The sequence below is a fragment of the Mauremys reevesii genome, linkage group 13 (genome assembly GCF_016161935.1).
Source record: "Mauremys reevesii isolate NIE-2019 linkage group 13, ASM1616193v1, whole genome shotgun sequence".
NCBI lineage: Eukaryota > Metazoa > Chordata > Testudines > Geoemydidae > Mauremys > Mauremys reevesii.
The window spans coordinates 16,138,796-16,163,582 of NC_052635.1; the positions used below are offsets into that span (position 1 = coordinate 16,138,796).

General features: G+C 42.4%; 2 protein-coding genes across 3 annotated transcripts in view; one reads left to right on the forward strand and one right to left on the reverse strand.

Moving 5' to 3' along the window:
• The window catches only part of LOC120380339 (olfactory receptor 5V1-like), a 28,868-nt gene extending 23,514 nt beyond the window's left edge, over positions 1-5,354 (forward strand). Inside the window, exons 1-2 of one of the 2 annotated variants that reach the window (XM_039497975.1) lie at positions 3,212-3,225; positions 4,433-5,354. In XM_039497975.1, coding sequence (XP_039353909.1) covers positions 3,212-3,225; positions 4,433-5,354 — 936 coding nt within the window. Of the gene's footprint in view, positions 1-3,211; positions 3,226-4,432 lie in introns of those variants that run through there. The other variant, XM_039497974.1, reaches the window with a different exon arrangement.
• A 12,820-nt stretch (positions 5,355-18,174) lies between these two features.
• LOC120380131 (olfactory receptor 14C36-like) lies at positions 18,175-19,116 on the reverse strand. The gene has a single exon (XM_039497625.1). It carries the CDS (start codon positions 19,114-19,116, stop codon positions 18,175-18,177), a length of 942 nt encoding a protein of 313 aa, XP_039353559.1.
• Positions 19,117-24,787: the final 5,671 nt, after the last annotated feature.

Genomic DNA, 24,787 nt, shown 5'->3' on the forward strand with positions numbered 1-24,787 from the left:
AATTGCTGTCAATAAATAAGGAACACAGATGGCCTGGTTCTCATCTCATTCACCCAAGTGTAAATGAGGAGTAACTCCTCTGGCAATGATGAGGCTGATTCCGTCTCACTTGCACAGGTGTAAATCAGGAATCACTACATTGGAATCAGTGGGGTGATTCTCCTCTCACTTAGCCTGGGATAAATTAGGAGTAGCACCATTGCAGTCAATGGGCCTGATCTTCTTCTCACTCATCTTGGCATAGGTCAGGAGTATGTCCACTGGATTCAATGGACACACTGAAAGTACAATTAGTCCCACTGTGGAGTATTTAGGCTGAGATTCTCAAAGGAACCTAAGGGGGATTTTTAAAAGTCAATGGAAATTGGGCACCCCCTCCTGCAGTGTCTCTCAACCTTTCAGGAGTCTGGTTTGGTGGTGCATCCCAGGTTTTACTACATTTAAAAACTACTGACTTACAAAATCAGACATAAAATACAAAAATGTCACAGCACACAGTTACTGAAAAGTGGCTTTCTTTCTCATTTTACTATATAGTTATAAAATAAATCAGTTGGAATATAAATATTGTACATACATTTAAATGTATAGTATATAGAGCAGTATAAACAAGTCATTGTCTGCATGAAATTTTAGTTTGTACTGACTTCACTAGTGCTTTTTATGTAGCCTGTTGTAAAATTAGGCAAATATCTAGATGAGTTGATGTACCTCCTGGAAGATCTCTGCATTTCCTCAGGGATATGCATACCCCTGGTTGAGAATCATTGCTTTAGAGGAGATCAATTTCACACCAGAAAAAAAAATACGAGGAAAACAGAGCGCAAGCGAGAGAGAAATAAGCACAGGAGTCAATATAATGGTTAAAGTCCAAAGAAAACACACGGGTAGTATTGTTCAGAAGTTGAACAAACAGTCCATGAATTCAGTTCATGATCAGCTTATATCCCAAAGGAGAGTAAGTCTGCTCCTTTTGCCATGACTTCTCAGATGTCTTAACTTCTCAAAGCCTTTTGTTTTCTGGGCTGGTGCCTCCAGAGCACTATGGAGAAAAGCCTTTTTCAGTAACCTATGCATTCTACTGTTGACTGACTGAGTAGGGCAACATATCACAGAAGGCCTCAATATGCACCCATTATGGAAGGGCTTATGGCCATTTAACAGCCCTTAGGTTCTTTCCAGTAACACCTGGGCCAAATGGTTCTGGTGGGATAAATCCAACCCTCACTACATTGCTTGGAAATGGGAAATATTTAAATACCCAAGACTAACATGGCACCTCCCATTTCAGTTTATGAGTTTTGAAATGCAGCACTGTGAATGAGCTCAGAACAAGGTGATGGACTTTATCGCTTTATATTTTATTGGTCTTCCCAATGGTAGAGAAGTCTGACCAAGTTTTACAAATTTAGTTCACGTTCCAAAACAGCAACTGAGATGTGTTTCCCATAGATAAGTATACCAGCCCTGTTTTGCAGATGGAGAGAGAGGGAGACATTATGATATAGTGGCTAAGATATGGTCTCTGGGCCACATGGTTTTATTGGGACATAAGTGGTGAATAGGCCTTTTTCTGAAATTCATCCCATGTGAAGGGTACCAGTTTACTGGTGTGGCATGTTATTGATGGAAACATGTTCTGACACATTAAGGGTTGTAGCAAAGTATTATCATTCTGCCACTACTGCCTCAAACAAAACCCATCCTAGAATTGTAGGATTGGAAGAGGTCTTCTAGTCCAGTCCCCTGCACACAGGGTGACACACTCCACAGAAGCGAGCCTCCTAGCCCAGGTCAACAGCACTTTCTACACGGCTATTTTTAGAGAAATAGCACTAGCTATCGACGTGGGCTGTGACGTTTACTGTTATGGTGTGTGTTGATATACCCATATAGACACCTGAAAGTACCAGCAGGAGACACTAACCAATTGGGATCCAGCAGGCCCACAACTAAATGTTTGCCTTTGAGTTAATTTTTCTTTATTTAAAAGCACAGAGAGACAAATTCTGGTTTTTTTTTTAACTGTTTAGAGATGGATTCTGAGCTTATGGCATTGCTCACCCTGCTCCAAGCAAGTGGCCAAAACTTGTGGACCAAGGCAGGGAAATGGCTGCAGTACCAACCATGGTCCCATAGGCTGCTTCAGTGCAGCCTCCCCTGACACAAGTTCTCAATCCAATTCCCCCAGAGGTTGATTGATGTCAGTCGGAAATAGACCAGATCCTATACCGCCGTATTACAAAACACAAAACAAAAGTTCAGGAAAGTAAGGATGCGGGGGAAATACTTGAGATGAGTAGAAGATACAAAAGAATCCTTAGGGAGAGTTGCTTTAAGAAAAGTTATGAAGATCTCAAGGAGAAAATATACTATAAAAATAACAGGGAAATAAGTAACAACCTGAGATTGTTTAGCCTGCAGAAGAGAAGAATGAGGGGGGATTTTATAGCTGCTTTCAACTACCTGAAAGGGGGTTCCAAAGAGGATGGATCTAGACTGTTCTCAGTGGTAGAAGATGACAGAACAAGGAGTAATGGTCTCAAGTTGCAGAGTGGGAGGTTTAGGTTGGACATTAGGAAAAACGTTTTCACTAGTAGGGTGGTGAAGCACTGGAATGGGTTACCTAGGGAGGTGGTGGAATCTCCTTCCTTAGAGGTTTTTAAGGTCAGGCTTGACAAAGCCCTGGCTGGGACGATTTAGTTGGGTTTGGTCCTGCTTTGAGCAGGGGGTTGGACTAGATGACCTCCTGAGGTCCCTTCCAACCCTGAGATGCTATGATTCTATGATTCTAACCTAGGTCTACATTGTCTATTTATATATAACAGCAATAACAGAAAGGCCATGCTTTGTGGGGAAAAAAGGCAATTTCTGGTTATGGAGTGTGAGAAAGTTCATGTGGTGTGTCCCAACAGTAACAGAATATTTCCTGATAAGTTAACAGCATAAATAAAAATAATTAATCTCTTGGGTATTAGAAGGCTTTCCTAATGTAGATCCCTTCTAATTAAATCTCTAGCTCTTTGCCACTATATTTGCTAGTTTGCATAACTAACACAATATTCTCCATTCTTCATCAAACATACAGAGTCAGGTAGAGAGAGCCTCCGAATGCCAGAGACAGTTGTGAATATTGAAAAATTATTTACAAGCGTCAGGTATGTGGAAATGTATTCCTTACTTTGGTGCATTTTGGTGGAAAGTACAGTAAATGACGCCATGGGAGTGTAAAGTCAGGGCTTTGGTTTTACCTATCAGCATACAAGGGTCTTACATTGGTAGGAGCCAAACATCTACCAGCAATATTTAATCTCACAACACCATACGATTCCAAAAGAGTACAAGAGTGCTAATATTGTGGCAGTATTCAAAAAGGGCACAAGGGCTGCCCCAGGTAATTAGAGTTACCCTGACGTTAATCGTGGGAAAAAATAATAAAAAAGGTGATACATGATTCACTTAAAAATGAATTAAAGGACAAGGATACTAATAATGCTAGTGAACATGCTTTTTATGAAAAAGAGGTCTTGTCAAACACCTCATTTTTCATAAAAGTAAAAGTTTGGTTGATCATGATAATTGCATGGATGCAATATACTTAGACATTTGTAAGGCATTCTCTTTAATATTGCATAACATTGTAATTGAAAACTCACCACTATACAATATCAATAATGCATACATTAAATGGAGTCTCAGAAAAATCGTTGTTAATGACAGTCAAACACTCTTGGGTTTATGTTCCATCAAAAATGTCAGTGAATACTAGCAAACATATAAACACTTGGATGCCACCATTATGGACATGGTACTATAGATAGATAGATAGATAGATAGATAGATAGATAGATAGATAGATAGTCAGTCAATTGCTTGACTACACTTTGGTACGTTATGAAATATATTCAAGAGAGCAAATAACCAAAGTCAGTCGTGTTTATCAATATAGCACAGGGATGTTACCAGTCTTCAAAGAGCAGTCCCGTGCAGCAATGTTACATTCGCCTTACGCAGAAAGTGTTCTCCCAAGGTTACACATTTCAGTTATTATTTATATGATTTTACAAGTATCACATTTCTTTATACATTACTATAATTCAACCCTTCAATTCATTCCAGTTCCCTAACTTGTAGTTCTATTTCTTTCTTGTCTTTGTTTTGGATACTTGCATTCCAGGTACTGGTCAGTGAAGGTACCTCCATAGCTTGTACATATATATCATATTAATCATATTTCTGATAATGCATATGATTATATATATATATATATATATATGCTAGCCAGCATACATTAATAGATAGATAGATAGATAGATAGATAGATAGATAGATAGATCTACTTAATGCATTAGCTTTACCACATTCTACTTTGTTTAATGAACTCACTATCTTACCTTCTTAGCTCTAACAGGTCAAAGCTTTAAGAATAAAGGATGATGGAAAATCAAACCACAGTGACTGAGTTTATTCTATTGGGACTTTCAAATGACTCACACCTCCAGATTCCACTCTTCCTGGTGTTTTTAGTTATTTACCTAATCACTCTGGTGGGAAACATTTTGATCATGCTGGTAATAAAGGTTGATCCTCAGCTCCACACCCCCATGTATTTCTTCCTGAGCAACCTATCCTTTCTTGATGTCTGTTACTCTTCAGTCACCGTTCCAAAGATGCTGGAGAACTTCCTGGCAGAGCAGAAAACAATTTCAGTCAGTGGCTGCATTGCCCAGATATTCTTCTTTATTTTCATGGTTGGGACAGAGATTTTTCTCCTCTCAGTGATGGCATATGATCGATATGCTGCCATATGCAATCCTTTAAGATACAGCACCACCAGGAGCCACCAGGTCTGTGTGAAGATGGTGTTGGGTGCATGGATATCTGGTTTCCTAGATTCCTCGGTCAACACACTTTACCTTACCGACTTGACTTTCTGCAGTCCCCGTGAAATTAACCATTTCAGCTGTGAACTTCCGCTTCTCCTGCAGCTCTCCTGCACTGACACCTTTGCTAACGAGATGGTGATACTCTGCTTCAGCATGACATTAGGCTTTGCCTCTCTCCTGCTCATCCTGACTTCATATATTTGTATCCTCTCCACCATCCTCGGGATCAGATCCTCGGAGGGCAGGCGCAGAGCCTTCTCTACCTGTGCCTCACATATCACCATAGTTCTGCTGTTCTGCGGGACAGCATTCATCAGGTACATGAGACCTGCCTCTGGATATTCTTTTGCTCTTGACAAACTAGTGTCCGTGCAGTACAGCATCTTAACGCCCGTGTTAAACCCCATCATCTACAGCCTGAAAAATAAGGATGTGAAGCTGGCTTTGAGAAAACTGTTAGGCAGATGATGTCACATGTGTGATGAACCGTGGAAATGTCTGTATTGCTTTTTTATGTGCAATTCCATTTCCCTATTCAGTGTGGTGGTGGTATTTGACTGAATGCATAAAGTTAGGTCAAAAGGGATTGCTAAGGGAAAAGCAAAACAATAGCTTAGATAAGGGTAGCTCCTCAAACAATAGCCAACTTGATAACCATGAAGAGGGATTCCTCAGCTCCAACCAGCAACAGGGCTCAGCCAAGGCCAAGAATCTGGAGATCACAAGACAGTGAGCTGTTAAAGGTGGCCCCAGCGGAAAGAGAAGGGAGAGGTGATTGCAAGCAATGAGGCTGACACAGACAAAGCTCACACAGCATAGTTTCTGGTTGGCCTTGCCATGCATCCCATTGCCTTGGGCAGTGGCTTCCTACTGTTTCCAGCTATCACTACATAAAGGCACATTTCATTGCTTCTTCCAGTTAGCCTGAACAAAGGATTGCTAGTGCACCCATCAGCTTTAACCACATCTATGATTCATGGCCGCTATTAACAATAAAAATATCCAATCCTTTTCTGAACTGCACTCATTTCTTGGCAAATCATAGCATGGAATTGTAGTGAAGACAGCATTCAGGGAGAAATTTTCCTATACTGAGATTTCTTTGACTCAGATTCTTCATTACTGACAAACCCCTTACACAGACTTAGACTGGAATTTGCAAAGCCACCTAGGGAATTAGGAACTTCAATGGCATTAGGGTGTATAACTCACTTAGGCTCCTTTGAAAGTGTCAATTCTACTTTGCTGATACCTTCTAGTTACTTCGAAAATCACAAATGCTACAATGAAAGATACTATATTTACTTAGTCCAGCCTTGAGTGCAGGGGACAGGCCTAGAAGACCTCTTGAGGTCCCTTCCAGTCCTACACTTCTATGATTCTATACTGAGCATTTATAACACTAATAAAATAGGTTACTATTGCAATCATATTGCTCACTTAACTCGCTTAAGCTTCTTTGAAAATACTAGCAAAATGTTTAAGAGGCATCTGATTCCTTTTGACTGAAGATATTTTCTTTCTCTCTCTGTATTCCACCTCCTAACGGGCTAAAACCCAAAGTTATTTTTTTAGATGTACTCAGGCAAATGTCTCCTTGGAGTCGATCGGAGTTTTGCCTATATAAAGATTGAATAAAAATTTAGGGAAGCACATAGGATCTCAGTTAGAGATGGAACTGAGCTAGGAAAATTGCATCCCCAGATTTTGAAATCTAAAAAAAAATGGTGTGGGTTTCCAGTGTGGGTTTTCAGATCCAGAAGACCCACAGTTTCATAATTCAATGGCTAAAAATAGAAGTTAGGAAAATTCAGACTCGAAATTTGGTATAAATTTTTAACAATGAGGCTAATTAGCCATTGGAAGAATTTACCAAGGATTGCAATGGATTCTCCATCACTGTCGAGTTTTAAATCAATATGGGATGTTTCTATAAAAGATCTGCTCTCATTCAATCAACAGTTTTTGGAGGAAGTTCTGTTATACAGGTGGACAGACTGGGTGATCCCAATGATCCCTCCTCACCTAGGCATCTACAAAAATAAATACAGGGATTTTCAAAAGTGCCTAATGTGGCTAGTTGTCCAACTCCCACTGGATTTCAGTAGGGTTTAGCCAATTTACTTCTTTGCACTCCTTTGTGAATCCCAACCCCTATTTTTAAAGTTAAGATATTAGGACCCAGTTAAAGTCAGATAGACGTCTTTCAAGATAACACCTTTATTGTGGTTAGGAATTCACACATCGGCTACATCTACATTGCAGACCACTCGCAGTGGCATGTAGTAGGGTATGTGTAGCTACATGCAACAGTGAAAAACAAGTCCGCTTCCACACTGTGGTGTGTACACATGCCAGTGAAAGGCTCAGCAGCAGTGAAAGACTCTGGCAGCAGGGAGGCAGTGGGACACAACCTGGCTAAAAGAAGCCATGCAGATGAGTGAGGTACTGTTTGGGTGAGTAGAGGGCCATATAGTACCTCCCCATTTATACCGCTATTTATACCCATGCTGAGGGGCGAACCATGTATCTACTCTACACACTGCTGAAAGAAGCGTGCAGTATCAACGTACCTCCAGAGAGAAAGACATGCTAAGACTAGAGTGAGGGACTAATTGAAATATTTTGTTTATAATTTTCTTCACAGATGCTTTTAACTCCTTGTTTCTCAGGCTATACCTGGATTCAGTATTGGAGTCACCACTCAATAGAACACAGCAGCCAGAAGACCCGGAGATGATGGAAATGTGGACTCGGGTCTCATTAAATATCATATTCAATTTAGAATGAAATAGCATGAGAAAGTTGAATAAAATACTCCATTTTAATTTCAAATCATGTCAACATTTTCCCATTAAAAAATTCATTAATCTAGACACATACTACAAAACACTGAGATTTTAACAAAACATCATTTTCCAACAAGAATTTGCTCCACCTAAAATTTTTGCTTAAGCCCTATTGGTTACAAAGCATTTTAGTCCCTCTCCAGTGGAATCCTCTATATTCCTTCTTTGAAAGTAATCAAAATTGGACAAAAGTAATGTACTCCCTCGTTAAACTAAAGTTACTATCAGGAGGTCAGAGTTAAATCACTATTTAAGTAGGAAAGAGTTATTGCTATCTTTGAGATGTGCAGTGTTTAATTTAATTTCATTTATTTTAAATGTAAAATAAAATAAAATGTGATGACTTAAATTAAACTTACTGGGATGGAGTTTGTAGATGACCCTGGATTTATATGTTTCCTCCTCCAACTTCAAGGTTCTGCTGATCAATAAGGGAAATGGATTGTCCAACATTATCTATGGGTCTTACTTTCTGTTGCTTTTCTGTTGTTAGCAACAAGAACAAGCTTAAGGAAAGTGTGTGCCCCTTACTGAATGTGGGAGGAAACTAGTGACAGAGGATGTGGAAAAAGCTAATTTATTCAGTGCTTTTTTTGCCTCTGTCTTCACGAACAAGGTCAGCTCCCAGACTACTGCACTGGGAAGCAAATGATGGGGCGGAGGTGACCACACCTCTGTGGAGAAAGAAGTGGTTCAGGACTATTTAGAAAAGCTGGATGATCACAAGTCCATGTGGCCAGATGCACTACATCCAAGGGTGCTAAAGGAGTTAGCTGATGTGACCACAGAGCCATTGGCTATTATCTCTGCAAACTCACGGTGATTGAGGGAGGTCCCGGATGACTGGAAAAGGGCTAATGTAGTGTCCATCTTTAAAAAAGGGAAGAAGGAGGATTCAGGGAACTACAGGCCAGTTAGTGTCACCTCAATCCCTGGAAAAATCATGAGAGTCCTCAAGGAATCAATTTTGAAATGCTTAGAGGAGAGGAAAATGATCAGAAACAGTCAGCATGGGTTCACCAAGGGCAAGTCATGCCTGACTAACCTACCTGACTTCTATGATGAGATAACTGGCTCTGTGGATGAGGGGAAAGCAGTGCACATATTATTCCTTGACTTTAGCAAAGCTTTTGACACAGTTTCCCACAGTATTCTTGCCAGCAATTTACAGAAGTATGTGCTGAATGAATGGACCATAAGGTGGATGGAAAGCTGGCTAGATCATCAGGTTCAATGGGTAGTGATCAATGGCTCCATGTCTAGTTGGCAGCCAGTATCAAGCGGAGTCCCCCAAGGGTCAGTCCCGGGGCTGGTTTTGTTCAATATCCTAATTAATGATCTGGAGGATGGTGTCGATTGCACCCTCAGCAAGTTTGCAGATGACACTAAACTGGGAGGAGTGGTAGATACGCTGGAGGGTAGCGATAGGAGGGACCTAGTCAAATTGGAGGATTGGGCAAAAAGAAATCTGATGAGGTTCAACAAGGACAAGTGCAGAGTCCTGCACTTAGGATGGAAGAATCCCATGCACTGTTACAGAATAGGGACTGAGTGGCTAGGCAGCAGTTCTGCAGAAAAAGACCTAGGGGTTACAGTGGATGAGAAGCTGGATATGAGTTGACAGTATGCCCTTGTTGCCAAGAAGGCTATTGGCATTTTGGTCCGTATAAGTAGGGGCATTGCCAGAAGATTGAGGGATGTGATCATTCCCCTCTATTTGGCATTGGTGAGGCCTCATCTGGAGTCCTGTATTCAGATTTGGGCTCCGCACTACAAGAAGGATATGGAAAAATTGGAGAGAGTCCAGCGAAGGGCAACAAAAATGATTAGGGAGCTGGAGTACATGACTTATGAGGAGAGGCTGAGGGAACTGGGATGATTTAGTCTGCAGAGGAGAAGAATGATAGCTGCTTTCAACTACCTGAAAGGGGGTTCCAAAGAGGATGGATCTAGACTGTTCTTAGTGGTAGCGGATGACAGAAGAAGGAGTAATGGTCTCAAGTTGCAGTGGGAGAGGTTTAGGTTGGATATTAAGAAAAACTTTTTCACTAGGAAGCTAGTGAAGCACTGGAATGGGTTACCTAGGGAGGTGGTGGAATCTCCATCCTTAGAGGTTTTTAAGGTCAGTCTTGACAAAGCTGTGGCTGGGATGATTTAATTGGGGTATGGTCCTGCTTTGAGCAGGGGGGTGGATTAGATGACCTCCTGAGTTCCCTTGCAACCCTGATATTCTATGATTCTATGATTTTATTCTCTCTTCCTATGAGCTGTGTATAACTAATTGTGGTCTTTACTTGCTGCAAGGTGGTATAGCTTTGAGGAAGAGATCTATACATGTCCATTCTTTAAGGGCTTTTATGGAATCATTCCCTACAGCCCTGCACAACTCAGAAGTAGAGGACCAGTGGAAACACTTAACTTGATTTTGCTGTGTGTTTCTAAAGTTTCATCAAACTAATGTGAAAACAGAGACACAGGGCAGAATGGGAAGCCAGGGACTCCTGAATTCTAACTCTGGTCATATGGGAACGACGCATGTGGTTCCTACCCACTGACAGTGCGTTCGTATCATTTCTCTATCCAGGCATTGTAAATATGCAGTCCGTGTCCTATGTTTGGCCATGATGTCTGGTGAGGCCAGTGCACAGGACATCTCAGACCTCGTGGAGGCCCACTTCTTTATGCATAAGTGCTTAGCATGAAAGTAGGGCTGGGAGGGAGTGAAAAATATGATGACAATTTAAATGTGACCTTCCTCATGGTAATAAGGCACTTAGCTTCACTAGAAATGGTTTTGAAAAATCCTTCGGCTGGAAGAGTTTTCCACTGGGAAATGCAGTGCTATCGAAACACAAATGTTTGTTGGAAAGTGTCAATCTCATCAACACTTTTGAGGAATATTTTAACTCTGTTGTTTTGCTTTGATTATGGTAGAACATTTTGTTTCAAGTATGTCTTTTTGATTAATTTTGTTTTCACTTTTATATTATATTAAAATAAAACACAGAAATATATATAACAGTTCACGGTTCAGAGACTATATTAAGCTTGACTATCATGATATAACAATGCTAAGGAAAATAAAAGAATGGCAAGATGTGATGTGCAGGTGGCAAAAGGTTTATTCTGGTCATATATAGAAGGAACTCAAGCAGCAAATGCAGAACACAAATATTAAAAAGAAGCAGATGAATCAGAAAAATCCCAAGGGAATCATCCAAATCATGTGTATCAGGGCAGAAGAGATTTAGTAACTTTGGGATATTGAAAAAATATTACCAAGAGAACATAAGAATGGCCAGACTGGGTCAGATGAAAAGTCTATCTAGCCCAGTATCCTGTCTTCCAACAGTGGCCAGTGCCAGGTGCCCTAGAGGGAATGAACAGAACAGGTAATTGTCAAGTGATCCATCCCCTGTCACCCATTCCCAGCTTCTGGCAAACAGAGGCTAGGGACACCATCCCTGCCTTCCTGGCTAATAGCCATTGATGGACCTACCCTCCATGAACTTATTTAGTTTTTTTTTAACCCTTTTATAATTCTGGCCTTCACAACATCCTCTGACAAGGAGTTCCACAGGTTGAATGTGCGTTGTGTGAAAAAAAATACTTCCTTTTGTGTGTTGTAAATCTGCTGCCTGTTAATTTCATTTGGCGACCCCTAGTTCTTGTCTTATGAGAAGGAGTAAATAACACTTCCTTACTGACTTTCTCCACACCAGTCATGATTTTCTAAATGTGTAGCATATGCCCCCTTAGTCGTCTCTTTTCCAAGCTGAAAAGTCCCAGTCTTATTAATCTCTCCTCATATGGCAGCTGTTCCATACCCCTAATCATTTTTGTTGCCCTTTTCTGAACGCTTACTAATTCCAATATATCTTTTTGAGATGGGGCTATCACATCTGCATGCAGCGTTCAAGATGTGGGTATTCCATGGATTTATATGGAGGCAATGAGATATTTTCTGTCTTATTATCTATCCCTTTCTTAATTATTCCAAGAATTGTATTTGTTTTTTTCACTGCCGTTGCACATTGACTGCATGTTTTCAGAGAAGTAGCCACAATGACTTCAAGATCTCTTTCTTGTGTAGTTACAGCTAATTTAGACCACATCATTTTATATGTATAGTTAGGATTATGTTTTCCAATGTGCATTACTTGGCATTTATCAACACTGAATTTCATCTCCCATTTTGTTGCCCAGTCACCCAGTTTTGAACATCCTTTTTATTCCTACCCTTATTCCTACCCTTTGTTTCCTGTCTTTTAACCAGTTTCTGATCCATAATAGGACCTTCCCTCTTATCCCATGATAGCTTACCTTGCTTAAGAGCCTTTGGTGAGAGATCTTGTCAAAGGCTTTCTGAAAATCTAAGTACACTATATCCACTGGATCCCCCTTGTCCACATGCTTGTTTATCCCTTTGAAGAATTCTAGTAGATTGGTGAGGCATGATTTCCCTTTGCAAAAACCATGTTGACTCTTCCCCAACAAATTATGTTTGTCTATATGTCTGACAATTTTGTTCTTTATTATAGTTTCAACCAGTTTGCCCAGTACTGAATTAAGGTTACCAGTCTGTAATTGCAGGGATCACCTCTGGAGCATCACATTAGCTATCCTCCAGTCATTTGGTACAGAAGCTGATTTAAATGATAGACTATAGACCACAAATAGTAGTTCTGCAATTTCACATTTGAGTTTCTTCAGAACTCTTGGGTGAATACCATCTGGACCTGCTGACTTGTTGCTATTTAGTTTATCAGTTTGTTACAAAACCTCCTCTAATGACACCTCAATCTGGAACACTTCCTCAGATTTTTCACCTAAAAAGAATGGCTCAGGTTTGGGAATCTGCTTCACCTCCTCAGCAGTTAAGACCAATGCAAAGAATTAATTTAATTTCTCTGCAATGGCCTTATCATCCTTGAGTGCTTCTTTAGCATCTCGATCATCCAGTGGCCCCACTGGTTGTTTAGCAGGCTTCCTGCTTCTCATGTACTTAAAAAAAACCTTGCTGTTACTTTTTGAGTCTTTAGATAGCTGTTCTTCGAATTCCCTTTTGGTCTTCCTAATTATATGTATCTTTAGTGCCCTCATGGCCAAGATGGAGTCTGCTCTGCAGGCAGCTCTGGACAAGAGAAGGTGCACGCAGGAATGCAGCAGGGAAAATCCCTTCTACCCCAGGGGCACCTGTTCCAACCCTCCCCCCCAAGAGTGAATACACACCCTCACAGGAAAAGTACAATGGATATGGCAAAGGGAAGTATTTATTTACAGAGGGATGAGAGGAGAAATACAAAAAGAGGAAATATAGGGGGAGCAGTGCACAGAGTTCAGGAGTCCTGACCCAAGTTCCAGTCCAGTGGTGAGACTTGGGTGCTCCTGGTTGTCTTCAGCGCCAGTGAACTTTCCCCAACAAACCCCTCTGGTGCCCTCTTCTGCCGCTCTCTGCAAAGGCACACAGAGCGACCACCTCCCCATTTAACTAGCTACAGCCTCCCTCTTTATTCCCAGTGAAGAGTCACAAGACCCAGTACTCACAGCCCCATGCAGCTCTGGGCAGCATGATACTGGGTCCAGCTCCGGCCTGTCCTTCTCGGTCGATTCCTCCCTGGCACAGTGCTCCTCCTGGCTCCTGTCTTGGGCTGTCCCCGATCGGCCGCCCTCTCCTTCCCAGGTTTCCAGGGGCAGCTCTATGTTTTTTGCTGCCACAAGCACAGCAGGCAGGCAGCTTTCAGCAGCGCTCCTGCGGGCGGTCCGCTGGTCAGGTGGATTCTGCGGTGCGGCTGCGGGAGGTCTGCCAGTGTTGTGCCATCAGCATCCCCGCTGCCAAATTGCCCCTGAAGCCGCGGGACTGGCAGACCTCCCGCAGGCGTGCCACTGAAAGCCACCTGCCTGCCGTCTCACAGCTCCCGCCAGGCCACCCCCCACGGCTTGCCACCCCAGGCACGCGCTTGCTGTGCTGGTGCCTGGAGCCGCCCCTGCAAGTTTCAGGCAGGTTCTCTGCTGCTTCCTTTGCGAGGGCCTGCGGGCTGCTGCCTCTCTCTTCCCCAGAGCTCCAGAGCCACCCCCTGGAGTTTCCCTCCTTTTTTTCTCTCTCTCCCCTCCCCACTAGGAAAAAGATTTTAAGGGGCCATGCTCTCTAAACTCCAGAGGGGTTAAATATATTTTTACACTACTTTTGCCAGAGTTTATACTCCTTTCTATTTTCCTCACTAGGATTTAACTTCCACTTTTAAAAGGATGCCTTTTTGTCTCTCGCTGCTTCTTTTACTTTGTTGTTTAGCCACGGTGGCACTTTTTTGGTTCTCTTACTATATATATTAATTTGAGGTATACATTTAAGTTAAGTCTCTATTATGGTGTCTTTAAAAGTTTCTATGCGGCTTGCAGGGATTTCTCTTTTGGTGCTGTACCTTTTAATGTCTGTTTAACTAGCTTCCTCATTTTTGTATATCCCCCTTTCTGAAAATAAATGCTACCGTGTTGGGCTGCTGTAGTGTTTTCTCCACCACAGAGATGTTAAATTTAATTATATTATGGTCACTATTACCAAGCGGTCCAGATATATTCACTTCTTGGACCAGACTCTCTTCTCCACTTAGGACTAAATCATGAAATACCTCTCCTCTTGTGGGTTCCAGCACTAGCTGCTCCAAGAAACAGTCATTTAAGATGTCATGAAACTATAGTGGGCATGTTGAACAGACTTCAGGCTACGTAGCTCATGTGCATATGCCCCTCATATTGCCATGCTATCTCTCAGCGCCCCACAGTCTTTAACACATTTATCCCCATACTAGCCCGGTGTGGCAGGCACAGATATTAATTTTATCTCCATTGTACACTTGGGGAACTGAGACAGATTGTTAAGGGTATTTAGGTGCCTAGTAGGGTTTTCAAAAGTGTCTTGACACCTTACACCCATCGAAATCAGTGAGTTTTAGGCAACTAGGCACTTTTGAAAATACCAGTGAAGGTCTAAATACCTTTGAAAAGCTGACCCTTGGGGACTCACTCAAGGTCATACAAGGTTACTGCAGAGGTAGGAACTGAAACCTGTTTTCCTAAGACCCAGGATAGCACCCTAACAAGTGGGCCGTCATTTCCACACCAGGCTCTGCCAATAGAATCAAGCTTCCTACTCTTAATTCCCCATGTTCAATCCCCAGATAACATCAGCATAATTTATCATCTCTGGGGAGACAAGATATGGCTTTACACAGAAAGAATTTTAGTGCACACCCTAGAGGGTAAGTCTACACCGTACACTCCTTACAATGGCATGTAGAGGCACATACACTGCTGTCAAGGTTCCCTCTCCACTCTGAACTTTAGAGTACAGATGTGGGGACCCACATGAAAGACCCCCTAAGCTTATTTTTACCAGCTTAGGTTAACAGTACGCTGCCACCACCAAGTGAGTTAACCAAATATTAAGGGAGAGCCACTTGGAACTCTGCCTTTCCCCAAATACCTCCCAAGTCCCTAACCCCCCTCTCCTGGGCAGGCTTGAGAATATTCCTCCCCAAGCTCCTACACCTCTTTCCCTGGGGAGGCTTGAGAATATCCCTTCATCACTTAGTCCTGGTGAACACAGATCCAAACCCTTGGATCTTAAAACAATGAAAAATCAATCAGGTTCTTAAAAGAAGAATTTTAATTAAAAAAAAGATGAAAGGAGTACCTCTGTAAGATTAGAATGAAAGATAATCTCACAGACAATCAGATTCAAAACATAGAGTGTTTCCCTCTGGGCAACACTTTAAAGTTACACAAAGAACCCAAATTTATCCTCCTTCTTATTTGCAAAAGAACGCACAAACAAGTAAATAAAAGTAATCTAATGCATTCCTTCTCTAAATACTTACTAACCTATCAGAGTGGGATGGTTCCTTCTTTTTCTGTCTCTGGCAGAAGACCACACACCCAGACAAATGACTTTTTCCCCCTTCCAGATTTTAAAGTATCTTGTCTCCTTGTCCTTCTGGTTAGGTGTCAGCTAGGTTGTGTGAGCTTCTTAACCCTTTACAGGTAAAAGAGGAATTAACCCTTAACTATATGTTTATGACAACTGCACACAGTTAGAGTAGACAGTGAGGCCCTGTTGAGGTGATTGAAGACAGACCAGAATCTTAGGGTCTGCCTACACAGCTCTCTACATGCCCAAGCAGTACCTCCCACAACTATACCAAGCAGTGACTATCTGTCACTGACATGTGAAGCTACACACCACTTGCTTTTCACTGCTGTGTGTAGCTACACATGTTACACATCGTCACTGTGCTGCGTAGATGTAGCCAGAGAGTGCGACATGGGAAATTATTTTTTCGTGGTGAAAAATACCTCCCCTATCAATTTTCTCAGCACACTTTTTTATCTCGTTTCCCACAGTCCTTAGGCTAGGTCGACATTGTTACCTTGCCTCAGTGAGGGTCACAGCTGAGAACACCAAATTCAGGAGAAACTGCTGAGAAATAGGGCAGACTCATCCCAAACAGGAGGTTATTCTATCATTAGATAGAATGCAGGCCAGGAACATAAGTAAACTTCTGTCTCACCACATTTTGGTTAACAGGAAGCCAATAATGGACTCTATGATGAGTCGTTACTGAAAGTCAATTTCATGAAACATAGGGTCCTTCTGATCTCAAGATATCAGCCACTTAGCCCGGTCAATATACACCTCAGATCTACCCAATCATGATGTTGGCACCAAACCTTTAGTAACTAAAAGCTAAAAGTGGAATAATAAAAGAAAGAATAAGAGAGTTAATAATGGTTAATAGATCATACGCATACAATAATTGCAAAGTCCTTATATCAGGTTTATAGCAGCGATGGTTTAGACTGCTGGCTTGTAAAGTCTCTCTGGTAGTTTCCAAAAGATTGGAAGGTCCTCAGTCCATAGTTCAAAATGCTTCTTTTTGCTGTAAATCCACAGTCCAGAGAATCAGGGCAGGAAAGAGGCACAACAGAGTCATCTCAGGATTTTTTTATACCCTTTGCCATGTGCCTGCAAATGCAATAGCTCAAACACAGGGATAGCTCAGTGGTTTAAGCATTGGCCTGCTAAACCCAGGGTTATGAGCTCAGTCCTTGAGAGGGCCACTTAGAGATCTAAGACAAAATCAGTACTTGGTCCTGCCTAGTGAAGGCGGGGGGCTGGACTTGATGATGTTTCAAGGTCCCTTTCAGCTCTAGGCGATAGGATATCTTCATTACTTTTAAAAAAAAAATTTAAGCTCACAGTCTCTGTTTGTGGAAAGTTACTGGCCTAAGATGGAATCCAGGGTCATATGAGCATATCACATATCCTTATGTGCTTTGGTGACTCACAGAACCAGCCATTACCTGTACTGTGGCTGAGGCATCCACAGGAAGGCTTACTAGGAGGGATGAGTTTCTTCTATGGCCCACTGTTAGGGTAGGTCCATACTTACCGTGTGGGTCGACGCGGAGAGTTCAACTTCTCAGAGTTCGAACTATCGCGTCTAATCAAGACGCGATAGTTCGAACTCCCCGTGCGCTCCGGTCGACTCCGGAACTCCACCACCGCGAACAGCGGTGGCGGAGTCGATCTTGGAGCCGCGTACTTTGATCCCGCGGCATCAGGACGGGTAAGTCAGTCGAACTAAGGTAGTTCGACTTCAGCTACGCTATTCACGTAGCTGAAGTCGCGTACCTTAGTTCGACACCCCCCGCCCCGCCCCGTAGTGTAGACCAGGCCTTAGAGTGAAGTGCCTTTAGGAGGCCATCAAGCTTGAATAGTCCATTCACAATGGACTGGTGAAATTGGATGTGGGTGTTACCTCAGGAACAAATGCATTTGAGATACAGATGTATAACCAATATTCATAATTTTAGATACAGTGATGATACCTGTATTTAAATAGGATAATCTTATTTAGCAAATCATAACTTTTCTATTGACATAGTACATAATATACTTTGCACAAGATACGTTGTATTGTATAACCGTGGCAATATCAATGATACAAATGGTCATACTTCAATCATACAGCATCACGTACATTAGAAACTTTTGCGGGTGTATCAATGTCAGTTAGGGGTGCTAAAGCCCTAGACACATTTGCCAGCATAGATTATTTCGCTACTGAAATATGGTAATGGCTTTACTATTCAATATTATTCAAGCTTCAATATTGCACAAAGAAACTTGCAATTCACAACACTCAGCCATGGGATATTTCAGGCTATAATGAAGGGATAAGGTCTTGTGAGTGTGTAAGCCCTTGCTCCAAGTGATGGGGTTTGAGAACAAAAGTGTGCCCTGGACCGTGATGGGAAATTAACACTATCTGAAAAGGTAATTTAATGCACCTCTGCCATCCTTCTGGCTGCGGAGAGCTAGAGGAAGCCTGGCCTGGATTTGCTGTCACTGCACATGCTGCTGCTGCCTTGACATGGTTTCATGATGAATTTTTGATCAAGACTACCCTATGTAGCATTTTCCCCAGGGCATCTTTTATCTCCTTATTTCTCAGGCTATAAATCATCGGATTCAACAGTGGTGGCACCACAGAATAAAACACAGCAGCCAGCAGGTCCTGATACAGTGAGGACATTGACTTTGGTCTCATGTAGGTGAACATTGTGGTGCTCATAAATAACGAAAATACAATCAGGTGGGGCAGGCAGGTGGAGAAGGCTTTGTACTTGCCCTGTGTGGAGGGGATTCTTAGAATGGTGGAGAAGATGTGAATATAGGATACAAATATTGAAACAACAAAAAGGAAACCAAAAAATAAAACACAGACAATAACCAAAATTTCATTAGCTGATGTATCGTAGCAAGAGATCTTTAGTAGCTGTGGGATATCGCAGAAGAACTGCCCAATAACTTTGGAGCGGCAGAAAGGTAACCTAAATGTGTTACCCGTGTGCATCACCGAATAGAGGACAGCACTGATCCAGCACCCAGACGCCATCTGGGCACACACTGTCTTGTTCATGATCACCTTGTAATGTAGAGGACGACAGATAGCAACATAGCGGTCATACGCCATGACCACGAGAAGAATCATCTCTGCAAAAGCTAAGCTGAGAACCAAAAAGACTTGGGCAACACAACCAGAGAAAGAGATCAATCTGGTGTTGGTTAAGGAATTGGCCATGGATTTAGGGACTGTGACAGAGATGTAGCAGATATCTAGGAAGGACAAGTTTCCAAGGAAGAAGTACATGGGGGTGTGAAGTTGGTGGTTAAGGGCTACAACCATGACGATGACCAGATTCCCCACCAGGGCTGCCACATAAATGACTAGAAATACCACAAAATGTAGAATCTGCAGCTCCCGGACATCAGAAAACCCCAAGAGAAGAAACTCAGTCAGTGTGGTTTGGTTGGACATTTCTTGCCTGGGACACACTCTGTAGAGGAATGGACATGGAAAGAAAGAAAGAAAGAAGAAGATAAACTGTTTATATATATTGCATAGCAGAAAAGATACAGGGGACTGAAGAACTACAAATGGACTCTCCATTCTGGGGATTGGTCCTGCTTTGAGCAGGGGGTTGGACTAGATGACCTCCTGAGGTCCCTTCCAACCCTTGATATTCTATGATTCTATGATTCTTTTATACATGCTATATCGATGTACATTTTTATTATGGTTAAGAGGAGGTTTTATTTTGAAAGATGACAATTTAGAAAATGTATCTTTTATTCAACAGACTGACTAGCTGTATATATTCCAAATTATATCTGCTGACTCTAATGACCATAATAAGTTATATTATTTCTTTTCCTATTAAAATTGTAGAAGCAACACAGCTATAGCAGATTAGCATGTATGGTCTTCTGGTTCATTTATCTGCTTCAGCAAGAGCATTCTTAGTTAAGTTTCAAATACAAGCACAGTTTTGCCCTCACTTACACCTGGAGTATCACACTTTTAAATCCCACACCTACTGACATCTGTGCAACCCAGCTGCCTTCAAATTCCTCCCCCAGTGACACACATGCTAAACACTTATTTTACAGTCTCCCCCATACAACTCCATTCATTTTCTGACCTCAGTGACATCTGTGTGACCAAAGTTGAGATTTTCAAAGTGGATAAAGAGGTTTAGAAGTCCATTCCGCATTATAATTAATAATTGATCATCCAAATCCATTAGATGACTTTGAAAATCTCAGTCTATATTTTTGCAGACAAAGATATGCCTCAATGAAGAATATCTGTGTATCTCTTTAGGCATTGTATCCCACATGGAAGACTTAGTACTTTGTCTCTTTATGATCTTAATCAAAGATTCAGAGAAGTAAAGGATGGAAAAATCTATTAGATCATCTCACCCATCTTCCTGGGTTCTACCTCTAGGACATTTTCTTATATCATGTCCAGTGTTGTTTGTGAAATATGAAGCAATAGGATTTTCAATATTTGTTCCATGTGTTTTAGCTGTTTATAGCTTCAGGCCAATTCCTCTGGTACAACCCAATGCAGTGAAATTAATAGTCCTCTTGGCAACTCAGTGTCAGAAATATTTTGGAAACATGGACTGAGTTCAGAGATGAGCAATAAAAAATGAACTTGAAGACTGTATTTGTTGATTTAGGAAGAAAATTTAGCAGACTGAAGTATGTAGTAAATAGTAACTTCAGAATGTGAACACCAAACAGGAAGATGAACTATTTAACACAAAGAAAGGAGGGACAAGTAGAACTGATGGGACAGAATTAAGACAGGGAAATGTAGTTGGAATATCAGAAAAAAATTCCTGATATTGAGGCCCATGAGCCTCTAAAATAGACTTAGAGTATCATGGGCATGCTAAGCACCAGAGGAGACAAAATCAGTGGTAAATATCTGCTATATGTCTGCATGTTTCCATATGCAAATTAGAAAATATGTGATGCAGATATTGAATTGTATTGTATATCTGAGCATTGCTGCAGATCAAATATATAATAAAATATTGATGTTGAAAGAGTGAATTGATATGTCTTTTTGTTCCTAGTTAAAGTTGCTCTTAAAAGGTGTACACTAAATTTTTATGGTTCAATACTGGTCAGAATAATTTAAGACTGTTAGAGTACATGTGCATAAATTGATTTAACTACTAATTTCCTGTGGTCTTAATGCTTCACGTTATTTTAATAGTAATGCTGCAATTTGTGCATTTTTTTAAGGGAAACATTAGTTATTTCAGACAATTAACCCTAATTTAACCAACACAAAACTTAAAAGCAAGGAAATGATGAGTTAAGGGGAAAGTCTGTTCTGTATCGTCCTGGAGAAAAATCATCAAATTATTCACTGTGAATGGGACTATCCCAACACACAATTACAGATAGAGAGAGAAAAAGAGCGAGCGAGAGAGAGAGAGATACATCTTCCACTTCAGAGAATTGTAATTATAGTTATAATGCCAAAGATCAAACATACAATAAAAATAATGATTTTAAAGGAATGCATTCCGTTTAAGAAAGTGATTTTCTTTTAGCAGTAAAAACAGGAAATAGTTTACGTATTCACTGGAATTTGTCTTGTTAATTTTCCTCACTGAAATTAAATAAATTTCCAACAAATTAATACAGCCAAGATTAAAGGAGTGCAGGACACTTACTGTGCTGATGTATGTGGGTTTCTTCCAGTGTATGGTGTCTTTCCTCCTCCAACCTCACGGTCAATAAAAAAAATCTGTAATCACACCTCTACTATCAGTAAAAAATTCCTGGTGCTGGGGAAGGAGATTTATCCAGGTCCATTCTTCCAGGGACTATGGGACATGCTCTCCAGAGCCCTGCACAGAGCAGGGCCCCAAGCAGGGGCCCCAGGGCAAAATCTAACTTCTCCATCCCATGTGTTATTGCAGTTCATTAAAATAAAGTGCGAGCAAAGACAGAGACCAAGGTCTAGAGGACTGAACTCAGGGCTTGTACCTCAAGCATCCCGAGTTATAATCCCAGTCATCAGTAAAATAAATATGTGTTTGCTATCTACTGACAGAAATGTTCCAACTTTCTACTGGCACAAAACTGAACACTCTTGCCCGCCCCTCCTCCACGGCCCTGCCCTTCTTCGGAGGCCACGCCCTCCACTCACTCCATCCCCCCTCCCTCTGTTCCTCACTCTCCCCACCCTCAGTCACTCACTCATTTTCACAGAGTTTCTTCCTCTCCGGGTCTTTGGTGGCAATTTGGCAGTGCGGGGGTCCTTCCGCTCTGGGACCTGCCACTGAAGTGCCCCGAAGACCCATGGCGGGGGGTCCTTCCACCCCAGGACCCGCTGCCAAAGTGCTGGGTCTTCAGCAGCAATTTGGCAGCGGGGGGCCCCCGCCGCCAAAGACCCCAGGCCCCCTGAATCCTCTGGGTGGCCCTGGCTCTATGCAATGCTCCGTGAGCAAGAGTATGAAAAGGAAAGATTCCCCCCCTCAGTAATGCTTGTAACAGGATAATGCACAGAGTGAAGCACTTTAAGAGGAGAAGCAAAGGTCCTGAGCTCATCCAGGGAGTCTGCAGGAGAAGCAGGAATTGAACCCAGAACGCATGACACACGGGCTCAGGCTAGCCCATCTGCTGATGAATGAACAAAGTTAATTGCATCTCATTGGTCTTTCACTAGGGTGCTCCACTCTGACCCAACAGACATGGCTGTGGGAAGAAGCTGCATCCTTACTAATATGAACACAGGAAAATGGGGCCTTGCATAAGTTTTTCAAAGTGATTAGTGATTTGGGGTCCCTCAAGTTGGGCACGCCAAATAATGGGACACCTTGAAATGAGCCTGATTTTCAGGACAGGTCATCAGCACTTTCTATGAATCAAGACCCTTTAAGGAGTCTCAATTTGGACACTCAAAATCTCCAGTCACTTATGAAAATTTAGGCCAATGTGCTAAAAAAAACCCTGGCTTATTTTGGGTGGTCTGTATTAAGTTCTTTTTGAGCACAAGGACAAGCCACCCAAAGTTGTCTGTTATTTACAAACATTTACATCAAGATGGGCAAGTCCTTGATGCAACTTGGATGGATTCCCTCATCTAGGAGCAGAAGGGCACCCTCTAGGGAGCGGCTGAAATGCACTGAAGAGTGGGATGGGGTAGAGGGATGGGGATAGTGGATTTAGTGCAGATACAGAGATCCTGGTAAGAATCCCAGTGCCCTAAAAAAACGGTCAAGATGTGGAATAGTGACAAATCAGTGAGTTCATTCTACGTTGGAGCAATATTAATCAGTTTTCTATTTTTACATTCTGCAGCATGTTATTTCAGCTATGATTCCATAGCACACGCCAGAATCAATTACATATTTCTCCAGAGGCCCATGGGGGCAATGACATTTTGGGGAGTAATCCAGCCCAGTGAGGGCCTAGGACACCTCTGCCCTGCAACCTTGGGTGCCTTACAATGCCTTGCTGATGTAGCTCCCACCTAGGCCGCTCACAAAATAGCCACTTGCATGCAAGTCACACCCTGTGGGTCTGTGTATAGCTGCACTCTGCCACACAATCTGGCTTATGCCAGCCTTAGTTACCACATGATGGGTGACCCCAATATGCTCCAAGTCCTGGACTTCCCACCCGCCAAAACTGTGTATTCTGTACTGCACTGTCCAGCCCTCTCCCAGATAGTTCAGATAACAAAGGTCTGCATAAGTGTTGCACTTAGCAAAGATGCTACCTACGCCAACAGGAGAGCTTCTCCCATCAGCACAGGTACTCTGCCTCCCCAAGAGATGGAAGCTATGTCAACAGGAGAAATCCACAACCCTGAGCAATGTAGTTGTACAGCCATAAGTTTGTTCCGTAGACCAAACCTCAGATGCAGATCTGTTTGTGCCAACCCCCATTCCTTGCCAAAGAATGGCCACTTGATAGGGGATGGCTCATCAGCTTTGATGACACCTGGCCAGGTGTCAACTTGTTCTTGGTCTTTGAGAAACAGCTCCGTGCATAGCCACCTGGACGCGCCTCCACATAGGATCCAGAGGGCTGTAACCCCCTTCTGTACCCCAAATCCCTCTTCCTCAGCCCCACATCGGAGCCCACACCCCCAGCAAGAGCTCTCACCCTCAATACACCCCAATGCCCTGTCCCATCCTGGAGCTCCCTTCCACACCCTAAACCACTCATTTCTGGCCCCACTCCAGAACCCACACCCCCAGCCCTGAGCCTATACCTCCTCCCACACCCCAACCTCCTGCCTCAGCCAGAGCCCACTCCCATACTCTGAACCCCATGGCTCTACCCCTCATCCCACAGCCCCCTCTTTCACCACAAACCCATCATTCTGGTCCCCACCCCAAAGCCTCCACCCCTAGCTGGAGCCCTCACCCCCTCCTGCATCCCAATCCACTGCCTCAGCTCTGTGAAAATGAGTGAGTGACTGAGGGTGGGGAGAGTGAGGAACAGAGGGAGGTGGGATGGAGTGAGTGGAGGGCGGGGCCTCCGAAGAGGGGCAGGGCCGTGGAGGAGGGGTGGGCAAGAGTGTTCAGTTTTGTGCCAGTAGAAAGTTGGAACATTTTTGTCAGTATATAGCAAACACATTTATTTTACTGATGACTGGGATTATAACTCAGGATGCTTGAGGTACAAGCCCTGAGTTCAGTCCTCTAGACCTTGGTCTCTGTCCTTGCTCGCACTTTATTTTAATGAACTGCAATAACACATGGGATAGAGAAGTTAGATTTTGCCCAGGGGCCTCCTCCAACATGCATTATCCTGTGTTGCCAGATCTCATGATTTTGTCTGATCTAATGATTATTAGTGTTTTCCTTAAAGCCCCATCTCCTGGAATCAAGTGGATCTTTGATGACTTCAGCCTTCATTCTTAAAAGAAAAAGTATGTGTGGCTGTGGGGGAGAGCTTCAACCCGTGACCCCAGTGCATTCTAAAGACTCAAAAAGCAGACAGCAAATAAAAATACCAACTCTATTTTTATGTAATCTCATTATTTTAAAGCTGATATGGTTTTTGGGGAGACTGACTCACAATTTTTGAACATTTGGAGTTGGCAATACTGATTTCCACATATGCTTAACAATTGGTCCCAAGTTGTATTTAGCTCAGACACTCTA